Source organism: Mastigoproctus giganteus, chromosome 10 (genome assembly GCF_048544385.1).
Source record: "Mastigoproctus giganteus isolate SK-2022 chromosome 10, ASM4854438v1, whole genome shotgun sequence".
In the NCBI taxonomy this organism is placed as follows: domain Eukaryota; kingdom Metazoa; phylum Arthropoda; class Arachnida; order Uropygi; family Thelyphonidae; genus Mastigoproctus; species Mastigoproctus giganteus.
This window is the reverse complement of record NC_143584.1, coordinates 219,527,360-219,540,858: the sequence shown is the minus strand read 5'-3', so window position 1 is coordinate 219,540,858 and position 13,499 is coordinate 219,527,360. Positions and strand designations below refer to the sequence as shown.

General features: G+C 39.1%; 1 protein-coding gene across 12 annotated transcripts in view; it reads left to right on the top strand.

Annotated features, from left to right (window-relative positions):
- The window catches only part of Rab3-GEF (Rab3 GDP-GTP exchange factor), a 973,693-nt gene that overhangs the window by 453,109 nt on the left and 507,085 nt on the right, over nt 1–13,499 (top strand). For all 12 annotated transcript variants that reach the window (XR_016547514.1, XM_090382519.1, XM_090382521.1 and 9 more), the window contains exon 18: nt 1,789–1,972. Coding sequence is in view for 11 of the 12 variants with exons in the window: in XM_090382519.1 (XP_090238645.1) it covers nt 1,789–1,972 (184 nt within the window). In the remaining variant the exon portion in view is untranslated. The remainder of the gene's footprint in view (nt 1–1,788; nt 1,973–13,499) is intronic.

Genomic DNA, 13,499 nt, shown 5'->3' with positions numbered 1-13,499 from the left:
CCAAGTTTCCCTAAGAGAGAGAGAGAGAGAGTCAGAAGTAGAAAGGAATCACCAAGATAGAGAAGAATGATGATATCCAGCTCAGGACCCTGGGTTTGCCAAGCCCATACTTATCAGATGTGAGCCCCTAGAATGTCTCGAATATTTTAAAGTAGATATGTATAAAGTTTTATTTTTTTTTATCAGAGGTTGATGATAAACAGTTTCATATCATTGATTTTTAGAATGTCACTTTATAGAGCAAAGCTGCTAAACATGTGGCACACATGTTGAGCATGGTCATAGAAATGGTAAATTAATATTCTTCAAGCCAAAGCAGAAAAAAAAAATTAAATATTTGACATCAAAAAACTACCCATGAGCAAAGGGAATGAGAAGCTGAACAAAGTGTGCCCTCTTTATTGCTTCCTCTTTCTCCCATCATGCACTGTGGATATTTTATTTTTTAACTTTATGCTTCTCTTGTTTGTTACTTTTATTCCAAAGAGAGCACTCTTTTGAATAAAATTCATATTTTATATGATCTTGCAAGTGTTTTTAACGCTTTAATTGTTCATACCCATAAAATGAATAAGACAACAAAATGAAAGGAAACTTAATGAAATTGCCGACAAATGTGTATTTAATGAAGACTGGGAATATTTTCTGTTTATTATAAACCGCAACGTAAAATCAAAATGTTTGGTATGTAGGACTTTGGAATGGTCATTATTACCAAGTATGATGGTTGTTGCTGGGGGGGTCAGATTTTCTTGTAGAATACCAAGGCTGCGAGAGATTAAGAAGAAAAAGAACTCTTTATTGCATATAAAAGGCACATGCCTTACACAATAAGCCAGATATTACTAGACAGATGAATAATGCATGGACAACCAGCATTTCCTTCAAGTCCAAGGCAGTGTCTCACTGTCTTTGTTGGTGCTATATCCAGGTTTCAGATCTGGTAGTGCTCCTCTTTTACAAAAACATTTTCTGTTCAAGAACTAAGCATTCAGTCATGCTCATACTTTCAGTACTTTTTAGACACAACCAGAAAATTGTTCAGATATTAATTTTCCATCTGTATATAAAAATCATTGAGTGTAACAATGCATTTACATATCTTTTACGAAAAGTTTGCTTTCTGATTTAATTGACTAATTTAATTGAACACCAAGGGTTGCTTTTAAAGTCCCTTGGTGTTGTTTTGGAAAAAAATTCATATGCAAACCTAATTTTTGCAATTCTTTAAAGCCCAAAGTGCTTTTTCTTCCAACTTTCTTAGGCTGTAGATGTGTTCATTAATGTTGTAAACATGTACCAAAGATCGCTACTTTAAGAGAAATTTATTTCTTCATTAATACTCTTTTTGTTTAAAATATCACTACTATATCACCAAAGGTTTTAACCTATTTTGACCCCAAAAAAAAAAAAAAAAATGTTGAGAAATATTCATAGATAACCATGTTTTTACTGAAGTTGCAGTGCTGGGTTATAAATTATAAAAAATAATATTTTTATACAACAGTGAGATGGTTTATTTTAAAAATACTTGGTTTTATTGACATATATGTCCAGTTGCATAATAAAATAGTATGGTTACTGCCAAGTTTGTATATTGATAGTTAACACATTATATTTCTTTCTTTCTTAAAAGAAAAAAAAAAGACATTTTAGATAAACTCCTTTATCAGTGTTGACTAATGATTATTGATGCACATGTTAAAAAATAACTTTGTTAATATGTTTTCTAGACACCCTCTATAATATAATATAATGTAATGTTATAATATGTTTCATATATTATAGTGAAAATCAGCAGTTCCTGAAAGAAACAATTAATGCAGTATTAGAAGGTGAAGGAGTTGGCTGGTTAAAATTAAGCAGAGTTAAAAAACTGATGGAAGATGAGAGTTACCGCAACCTTGTTGTGTCCAGACTAAATAAGACACTAGAGAGAAAAATTGGCCCTGATGATCATATAGATGATGTGGTGAGTTCATACATTTGCTGTTCAAGTCTTCTACTGTATTTTATAATATTGTGATAAAAGATAATGGTGTGATATTATTAAAACATAGCTGCCAACTCTCAGGATTTATGATGGAGAATCCATATTTTTTACTTGATTTGACCCTCTTCCATCTCACTGCCATAATATAATTGGTGACTAAAGAAATTTTTTTTTTTGCAAAAACTCAGTTTTCTCTGTTTTTTTTTTTTTTTTTTTAAGTTTTATGAATTTCTTATTTTTAGTAAGGAATTGGCCACATGCTGTAGTAGCCTATGTTGCAAAATAGAATTGTGTGATCATTGTACTCTGCCAAAGAATGTAAAATTTCAGAAGACATACAAGCAAGATTTCATATATTGTAAAATCTGAAACTCTGAAAAAGGTAACATGTTTGCCTTATAATAGTATTTTAGCTTACTGAGAAAAACAGATAACATAGATTTTAGGTAAAAACTCTTTAATAGAAACAAGTTAAAGCTCAGGTTAAAATACGATAAAAATAAAGTAAACAAGTCACCAAAGCTTTCAGACAAAAGTTGTCCTTCCTCTGTGAAAAAGGCATTATTTCAAAAAATATAGAATGCCTGGTCATGGTGGTCATGCAAGGTGAAATGTGCCACAGGTGCAGAAACAATTAGCAGTTCGAAGAAGAGGCTTGTGGTTGTAACAGCAACACTCTGGTATGCTGTGTGTGGCAATGTTTATCATTCTGGAGGTTGGCTACTTCAAAGATGGGGTGGATGCAACCTCCTTTGTTCCGGTTAAAGGAATCGCGACAACATGAGATGTGAAGCGATTCCAACCAGACACGATGACAGTAGTATTAGGATCGGTCAATAATTTTAACGTCATGACGTTGCGTTGGGAAGACCAGAAGTGCTCTGCGATCGCTGAGTGTTCCAGATCCACAGAACGGGTTGCTCTCTCATGTTCGGTGACTCAATCTTTGAGCCTTCTGCCAGATTTGCCAATATAGCAGCCAGTGCAGTCACGGCAGGAAATGTGGTACACTGAACTGCAGGACTGTAATTTCTTGCCTGGAAGTTGTGAGCACTTGATCCCATAAGCCTGTAACACCTTAGAAAGTTGCTGTGACAGGTTTGGGTAGTAGGGGATAAGGGGAGGGTCATAGCTATGTACAGCTCTAGGGTTTGCTGGGTAGTCACAGGCCTGTAAGTCACACCTATCCAAGGCACTGCTAGGATAGTCACATTTAGCCAGGTTTGCTTTTACTCTAACAAACTCAGTGTGCCTCTCATCCACAGAACTGGAATGGATCCAGGCGTGGGTTAACAGGGCTTGCGCGGTCTGAGAAGCTGACGGTGAGCATGTGCTGACTGGTAGTTGGTGAATTGGCCAGCACACATTGGTTTGTGATAGACAGAGGTCTTTAAATGCATGCTTTTGCACTAAACAAGGGTATCCAAAAAATGAAGAGCATTGTCTGACTCCAGTTGAATGGTGAACCAAATAAAGGCCGACAGAGAGTTGAGGTGTCGCAAAAGTCAGTCTTTTGACATGCAGGGAATGATGCCAAAAACATCATCAACATAGCGACACCAAAAGGCTATAGGATCTGGCAGACCCACAAACACACAATCATCCAGTTCCTCCATAGTAATGTTTGCTATGACTGAGCTGATGGGTGCAACCATGGCTGTGCCACGAATTTGACAGAAAAGGGATTCACCATACATAACAACACCACCAGTCAGGCACAACTTGAGGGCAGCGCAAACATTGTTTGCAGATAGTGAAGTTCTGCTGCCCAGGGTTTGGTCATTGTCCAGGAGTTGTTTGGCACATGTGATGGCCAGTTGGATGGGAGCTGAAGTGAAGAGTGATACTACGTTAATTGCTGGAACAAACTTCCATCTGTTGTTGTGGAAGTTGATAGGTTGAATAAATTCAAGGAGGAACTGAACGGGCATTTGGAGGGAATGGTGTGATTTTTTTTTTTTTTTTTTTTTGGCTGATGCATAAGCTCATACACTTGCTTTCTTGCATCACATGCCACTACTACTACGTCGAACGAGGCCATAACCTGATCTTCTCAAATCATTAGACTGGAAAACAGGTTAAGAAACTCTCCACTGTTGGAAATCATGCAAACGGTATTGCCTACCAGGGAAGAAAGCAGGTTTGCAACGAACTTTGACAACTCATATGTCAAGGAATTGCAACAGGTGATGATGGTGTCTTAAGGGGCAATCTTGCTTGTGGACTTTTGGTAAGCCGTTGAACTGTGGAATCTAGTATCCAGCGGCATGTAGTTGGCAACACAAGGATCTAGAGATTTTGCTAGACTTAAACCAACCGTAGACCAGGCTGTTGACTCTGGCCTCCCATTGCTCTAGGATCTTCACAGGAGTCAGGTATAGGCTCATAGATGGAGGTGTCCTGTAGGAGAGAGAGAGAGAGAGAGAGATAGGGATTACATGTCATAGTCTGAACGATTTAGAATTACCGACGTCCCTTATCCGCTGGTAAAACGACAATGGAATCATCCCGTCTCAATGAGTTCAGATGTGATGATGTGTTTGTCATCATTCCTCGCAAGTCAGGAGACCGACTTTTGCAATACTTCAACTCTGTCGCCCTTTATTTGGTTCACCATTCAACTGGAGTTGGACAGTGCTCTCCCTTTTTTTGGATACTCTTGTTTGGCTCAAAGGCATGCATTTAAAGACCTCTGTCCATTGCAAACTGATGTGTGATTGCCAATTCACCAAATACTGGTCAGCACATGCTCACAGTCAGCCTCTCAGTACCGCTCAAGCCCTGTTAACCTGTGCCTGGACCCACTCCAGTTCTGTGGATGAGAAGCACGCTGAGATTGTTAGAGTAAAAGCAGACTTGGTTAAATGTGGCTTCCCTAGGAGTGCTTTGGATAGGTATGACCTACAGGCCCATGACCGTGCAGCAAACCCTAGACAAAAACCCCTACTACCCAAACCTGTCACAACAACTCTCTAAGGTCTTACGGGATTATGGGATAAAGTGCTTGCAACTTCCAGGCAGGAAATTACGGTCTCTCGTCTCGAGTGTAAAGACACTGATTTCTCCCTCTTGTGGAGTGGTTCAGTGTACCGCATTTCCTGCTATGACTGCACTTGCTGCTACATTGGCTAATATGGCAGAAGGCTCAAAGATCAAGTTGCTGAACATGAGAGAGCAATCCGTTTTGTGGATTTGGAACATTCAGCGATTGCAGAGCACTTCTGGTCTTCTATATTTTTTGTAATAATGCTTTTCCCACTGAGGAAGGACAACTTCTGTCTGAGAGCTTTGGTGACTTGTTTACTTTTTTTTTATCTTATTTTAACCTATGCTTTAACTTGTTTCTATTAAAGAGTTTCCCTAAAACCTATGTTATCTGTTTTTCTCAGTAAGTTAAAATACTATTATAATGATTCCTAGGAACAGAGGCCTTTTTCAATGTTTGCCTTGTATACCATATTTCAGTGTCAAGTGGCAGGGTAGGAAATGCAATGTAATCAGACATTTGCAAATAAATAAGCATTAGGATAACATGCAGTGTGTAGTAAGAAATGCAAAAATAAATGTTGCATTTCTTGGTAACGAAGATGTCATACACGCAAAATGTTTATTTGTATCTTTTTTCATAGAACATAATCTTTCTCTGAGCCGTGCCGATCATGCAGGAATGTTGTTTCAGAAATATGTTTCCTAATAGTCAAGTAGCAAAAAAATACAGTTTTGAAAGAATAAAAACAAGCATTATTAGTAAAATAATGCTTGTTTATTTATTAGTAAAATCAGAGTTACTATTCCATTTGATGGGTCATTATTAGTAAAATCAAAGTTACTATTTCATTTGATGGGTCATTTTCGATTGCTATTGATGGCAGTCATTAAAGCGATTTCAAGCTATGTCCCATTGTGGTGACTTTTTTGTAATAAAAAAAAAAAAAATTGTCAAATCGAAAGCAGCTTGCTTCTGTATTGGAAGGTCAATCTATAGGGTACAACATTGGACATATTCTGAACAAGCATGTAGGATTTATGGTAGGTCTAAAAACTGGAATAGCAAGGGTATTAATCGAGGAGCATGAGCACTTGGTGGTAATAGGCTTATTCATTTGTGTACGGAAAAGGGAGCTGCATGCCTTCTTGCAAAAGTGGATAAATACTTGGTTGAAATTTACTACTATCTAGAAAGAATTGCTGAAAGGAAAGATAGATTTAAACAATTTAAATTGATGCGAGCCACTGAAGTTAAAAAAAAAAAAAAAAAAAAAGATTTTAAAGCATGTGTGTACATGTTTGCTGTCTTTGGTTAAATGTGTAACAGGATGGGTAAAACAGGGGTAACCTTTGATAAGTCTAAAGAAGGGTTAAGGAGAATTGAGAAAAGCCATATGAGCACTTTTCAGAGTTACTAAATTGAAAAGTGCAACAGGTGAGCACCAGTGACTCATTTTCAAATCCAGTTCATGATTGATCTAAAAGTTTTGAGAGATGACAAAATGATGAACTCCCCAACAAAAAGAACTTCCGAATTGGAAATTTCTAGTAAAAGCAATCCTAAAAGCCCAACCAGACTGAGTTGTTCGTTATAGGCATGTTATCCTAATTTGTGCAGAAAGTCTTATGTTTTTTCTCTTCTGACTTGAATAAAGCAATTTACTATTTCATTTGAAAATCCAAACATAACTCTTTAATCCAACATACTTCACATCCATGCAGTGTGATCCTTACTCCTAGATATGCCGAAGAATGCTATGTGCAAATTTATTTTACAAACATTTTTCAAATCTTCCATTTTGGAAGTTGATTGCTATAGCAGACTAAACCAGAAGGATAATTCAGACTTAGTCATATTCATCTCTACTGCCAAGGTTATAGTGTATATAAAACAAGAGGAGAAGATTCTGTTCTTTTGCTTAGTGAGGAAGTTGTTTGTTATTTGTTATTTGGTTTTTAGGAGCATTAGCAACTAAGGCCATATTGCTCCAGGGATATGCGGTGGTCATTCCCTGACCTTTCCGCATCTTCCGTATTTGGTGGCCACAGGCTCGAACCCCGGTCTAATCAAGAAGCGTGTGCTACGCACTGCTGCTGCTCCTGCCCACCTGGCTACACAGGCGCCTAGTGAGGAAGTAAGTACTATATGGTTGTATGTAACAACATGGTGCACAAATTCCCACTGAAAGACTGCAAATTTATTGCATGGATTATTTTATTTTTTAATAAAAAATAAATTTTAAAAAATTTAATGTTTTTCATTTTTTTAATCATTTGTTATTTTCAAAAAATCAGAAAAAATATTAATTCTATGGAAAATTTAAAAAAACTGTATTAATCAAAAGTTATACACTTGAATCTATTATTTTTATCTATTTTCCAGTTGAAAAGACAATTAAGCAACAAAATTATAAACATATATTTCTGCTTATATGTACAAATACTTCTAAAAAAACATTTAAAAAGATATGTATATATTGGATACAATTTCACACTTCAATTTTCATATTTTCCAAAATTTTATATCATATTTGGCATGCTTCACAATGCAAACATGTGATACCTACTTATCTTGCATTGCATAGAGTAGCATCCACCTTGAATGAATATTGTGTTGCATTTCTCCATCTTTACTATGTGAAACTTTTCACCCAAAGTGTTACACAAATAATGACTTAGCACCTAACAGTTGCTTGCATTTTAATTACTCCATAGAAACCATAAGAAAACAATTCAGAAACTATTGCAGTAAATGTTTGACTCGATTTAGGAAGCTAGAAATAATTTCAGATTTTTAATCATTAATTAAAGGTAACACAGGAGCATTTTTTTTTTTGAAAGGCACCTGTCAGGTGCCATACCATCACTGTAGTTTGAAAAAGCTACTCTGCACAAACAGCTTCAACTCCTCAAATATTCATCACGTATTCCTTAAATACCAATCTCCAGGTAATTCTCCAATGGAGAGAGAAAACTTAGTTAACTTTAATTTGTCTAAAACTCGGTCCTACCTTATTTCTCTCTTTAAAAAAAAAAAAAAAAAAAAAAAAGAAAGGGGAGAGAGACTTCTGCTCCTTTGCTCATCTTCAACATCATTCAGATTTCTAGACAAGGTTGCATTATCATAGTGGTTTACCCTGATTTTTAATTTCTCTTGGCATAAGCACATCATAAATATTGTCTTCTGTCAGACAATGCACCGGCTCACGTGGCCATTACCACCACCAACTTTGTTGCCCAATGCGGCTTTGAACTACTGCAGCACCCACCCACCCTATTCTCCTGACTTAACACCATCAGACTACCTCTTGTTTTGAGAAATGAAGAAACCATTGCTTGGATGCCACTTTGATTCATCTCAGGACGTCATCAATGAAGTGGAATCGTGGTTTCAGACAAAAAGTGGGGACTTCTGTGATCAAGGCATTAAACAACTGATCCATAAATGGGAGAAATGTGTTACTGTATGGAGAGTACCTAGAAAAGGATACCTTTCTAGGGCTATTATTTCTAGGTAAGGGTACGAACTTTTTGATACCCTCTCATAGTCCTGTAATTTGAGCAAATTTTCAGTTTTTTTTTTTTTTTTTTTTGGTAAGGGAATGAAAATTGATTTCTTCCAATCAATTTAACTGCATGTAATGGTTAAATATGGTGCAGATTCTTGTATTCTCTTTCTGTCTTGTGAACTCCTCTTGGCTATTGTCATCCCACAGTATAAACAAAAAATATTTTTTTCAATCTAAAGTGTGTCAGCCTTGCAAAATATAGCATTATTGTGCAAGTCTCTGACTGATATATAAATATCAAAAAGAGGCCACAGATGTGGATTTATTTTATAAAAATCCAAAACACAAAAAGAATTAGAACTTATAATATACGACTCATGGGTTAAAGGCTGAAAAGACAGGAAATGCTTGTTGACAACAGAAATGAAATCTGTAGATTGTAATATATGGGGAATACACATAAAGGAAGGTTTTGGAATACAGAATTAGAAGGGATTAATGAGGAAAAGGGAAACGTGAAGTGAATATATCCTGACTGGTCATGCCAGACTGGTTTGGAAGAGCCCACAGAGAACTACAGATGCTAATTCAGAATAATAGTGTCCATGGAAGTATCTATAGAAAAGGCATGCAGCAGATGGGACATTAATTAACCTGTATGCCCTCTTTTTATCTAAAAGATTGAGAGAGATTTGGCATTGCCAACCCCAGATGTGGGAACAGTAGTCCATGATAGATTAATGTCCCATTTAATTTATTTATTTTTGTTACACAGAGCATTAAAACTATGATAAATGAATTAGCTTTCGGCTGGGTGGCAGCCTTCATCAGATTAAAATACTTTGAATGGCAGTTAGAATAGAGATGCACTGCCAGGATGGTGCGTGAGACACGTGGTTAATTGTTTGTTGATGTTTGTGGCTGTGACGTATGGTGGTGACGTGGCCAGCGTTTGTCCATGGACAGAATTACTGTTTCTGTGATGGGGTTAAGTTGACAACCACTGTTCCTGTTCAACGAGGTATCCGAGCATATTATACTTAACGATTCCAACCAGGTGCGCCTTAGGTAATGGTGGGACTTGTCTACAACCACGACATCGCGGTGTGGGTCGATGTCGTGGTGGGTTGTCCAGACATGCTCGGCAATAGCTGAGTGTTCTACATCCGCCAAACGGATCGCCCTTTTATGTTCTGAGAGGCGTTTCTCGAGACGACGACCAGTCTCTCCAAAGTAGCAGCTCGTGCAGTCACGGCAAGAGATGCGATAGACCACACCACTCTGTAGAAGGGTGGGGACAGGTGTTTTTATGTTGGAAAGGAGAGAACGCAGTTTCTTGCCTGGGAGTTGGATGCACTTTACCCCATGCTATCTTAGGATTCTACCGATCTGCTGTGACAGGTTGGGGTAGTATGGGATGAATGCCCTTGTGGAAGACTCGTCACTGTTGGCGTTGCTGTTGGTCGTCACATTGTCGCGTGCTTGTAGATCACATCTGTTAAGGACATCGATGGGGTAGCCACACCTCGTAAGGTCTACTTTGACTCTGGTGATCTCTTTGCGCCTTTCATCTGCAGAGCTGGAATGTGTCCAGGCGCGAGTTAGCAAGGTTCGGGCGGTTGAGAGAGGTGGCCCCGTGTGTGTGCTGACTGGAAGTTGGTAAATTGGCCAGCACACATAGGCTTACGATAAACTGTCGTCTTTAAGCATGTGTCTTCGCGCCGGACAAGTGTATCTAGGTATGGTATAGAGTTGTTCGACTCCAGCTCAACCGTGAATTTTATGAAGGGCGACAGTGAGTTGAGGTGGGTTAGGAGTCGCTGACTTGAGTCTCTAGGGATCACTACGAACACATCGTCTACGTAGCGACACCAAAAGGCGATGTGATCCGGTGCGTGTGTAAACGCACGTCCCTCTAACTCCTCCATCACGATGTTTGCTGTGACCGAGCTGACAGGGGAACCCATGGCTGTGCCATGTATCTGCTGGTAGATTGAACCATTAAACATGATTGCACCCCCTGTTAAGCACAGTCTGAGGGCGGCGGAAATGTCATCGGGCGTCAGCTTAGTTCTGTCGCTGAGGGTTCCATCATTGTCCAAGAGTTGTTTTGCGCAAGAGATGGCAAGTTCCACAGGGATGGAGGTAAAGAGTGATACGACATCGAACGATGCCATGACTTGATCTTGCGAGATGGATATAGTGCGGATCCTTTCTATGAACTCAACACTGTTGGAGACGGTGTAGGTGGTCTTGCCAACTAGAGGAGAAAGAAGTCTCGAGACAAATTTAGACAGCTCGTAAGTCGGTGATCCACAGCAGGATACAATAGGTCTTAGTGGCGTGCCTTCTTTGTGCACTTTCGGCAGGCCGTAAAACCGTGGGATCTGACACCCGGAGGCACGGAGGTGATTACGGGTTGACTGTGTGATTTTCACAGTCAACCCGTAATCACCTCCGTGCCTCCGGGTGTCAGATCCCACGGTTTTACGGCCTGCCGAAAGTGCACAAAGAAGGCACGCCACTAAGACCTATTGTATCCTGCTGTGGATCACCGACTTACGAGCTGTCTAAATTTGTCTCGAGACTTCTTTCTCCTCTAGTTGGCAAGACCACCTACACCGTCTCCAACAGTGTTGAGTTCATAGAAAGGATCCGCACTATATCCATCTCGCAAGATCAAGTCATGGCATCGTTCGATGTCGTATCACTCTTTACCTCCATCCCTGTGGAACTTGCCATCTCTTGCGCAAAACAACTCTTGGACAATGATGGAACCCTCAGCGACAGAACTAAGCTGACGCCCGATGACATTTCCGCCGCCCTCAGACTGTGCTTAACAGGGGGTGCAATCATGTTTAATGGTTCAATCTACCAGCAGATACATGGCACAGCCATGGGTTCCCCTGTCAGCTCGGTCACAGCAAACATCGTGATGGAGGAGTTAGAGGGACGTGCGTTTACACACGCACCGGATCACATCGCCTTTTGGTGTCGCTACGTAGACGATGTGTTCGTAGTGATCCCTAGAGACTCAAGTCAGCGACTCCTAACCCACCTCAACTCACTGTCGCCCTTCATAAAATTCACGGTTGAGCTGGAGTCGAACAACTCTATACCATACCTAGATACACTTGTCCGGCGCGAAGACACATGCTTAAAGACGACAGTTTATCGTAAGCCTATGTGTGCTGGCCAATTTACCAACTTCCAGTCAGCACACACACGGGGCCACCTCCTCTCAACCGCCCGAACCTTGCTAACTCGCGCCTGGACACATTCCAGCTCTGCAGATGAAAGGCGCAAAGAGATCACCAGAGTCAAAGTAGACCTTACGAGGTGTGGCTACCCCATCGATGTCCTTAACAGATGTGATCTACAAGCACGCGACAACGTGACGACCAACAGCAACGCCAACAGTGACGAGTCTTCCACGAGGGCATTCATCCCATACTACCCCAACCTGTCACAGCAGATCGGTAGAATCCTAAGATAGCATGGGGTAAAGTGCATCCAACTCCCAGGCAAGAAACTGCGTTCTCTCCTTTCCAACATAAAAACACCTGTCCCCACCCTTCTACAGAGTGGTGTGGTCTATCGCATCTCTTGCCGTGACTGCACGAGCTGCTACTTTGGAGAGACTGGTCGTCGTCTCGAGAAACGCCTCTCAGAACATAAAAGGGCGATCCGTTTGGCGGATGTAGAACACTCAGCTATTGCCGAGCATGTCTGGACAACCCACCACGACATCGACCCACACCGCGATGTCGTGGTTGTAGACAAGTCCCACCATTACCTAAGGCGCACCTGGTTGGAATCGTTAAGTATAATATGCTCGGATACCTCGTTGAACAGGAACAGTGGTTGTCAACTTAACCCCATCACAGAAACAGTAATTCTGTCCATGGACAAACGCTGGCCACGTCACCACCATACGTCACAGCCACAAACATCAACAAACAATTAACCACGTGTCTCACGCACCATCCTGGCAGTGCATCTCTATTCTAACTGCCATTCAAAGTATTTTAATCTGATGAAGGCTGCCACCCAGCTGAAAGCTAATTCATTTATCATAGTTTTAATGCTCTGTGTAACAAAAATAAATAAATGATGAATCCAGAGCACGCAGGCGTGTTTTATTATGTCCCATTTAATGATTAAAAATCTGAAATTATTTCTAGTTTCCTAAATCGAGTTAAACTTTTACTCCAATAGTTTCTGATTTTTTTTTCTTATGGTTTCTGCGGAGTAATTAAATGCAAGCACCTATCGGGTGCTAAGTCATCATTTGTGTAACACTTTGGGTGAAACGTTTCACATAGTAAAGATGCAGAAATGCAACACAATAGTCATTCAAGGTGGATGCTACTCTTATGAAATGCAAGATAAGTAGGTATCACATGTTGTGATTGTGAAGCATGCCAAATGTGATATAAAATTTTGAAAAAATTATGAAAATTGAAGTGTGGAATTGTATCCAATATATACATATATTTTTAAATGTTTTTTTTAGAAGTATTTGTACATATAATAAGCAGAAATATGTTTGCACATGTTTATAATTTTGTGTGCTTAATTGTCTTTTCAACTGGAAAATAGATAAAAATAATAGATTCAAGTGTATAACTTTTGACTAATACAGTTTTTTTTTTTTATTTTCCATAGAATGAATATTTTTTCTGATTTTTTGAAAATAACAAATGATTAAAAAAAGTAAAAAATACATTACATTTTTTTTAAATTTATTTTTTATTAAAAAATAAAAAGATCCATGCAATAAATATTGCAGTCTTTCAGTGGTAATTTGTGCACCACGTTGTGACATACAGCCATAGAGTACTTACTTCCTCACCAACAGAAACTTCTCTTGTTTTATACTTTCTATAATCTTGGACACCTTTGGTTAACATTTGGTTAATCTTGGTGGCTACCAGGCTTTACATACCAACTAAGAAATATTGTTCAAGGTTTAGGCTTAAATGGTTGTCAGATGGACTAATGAGACA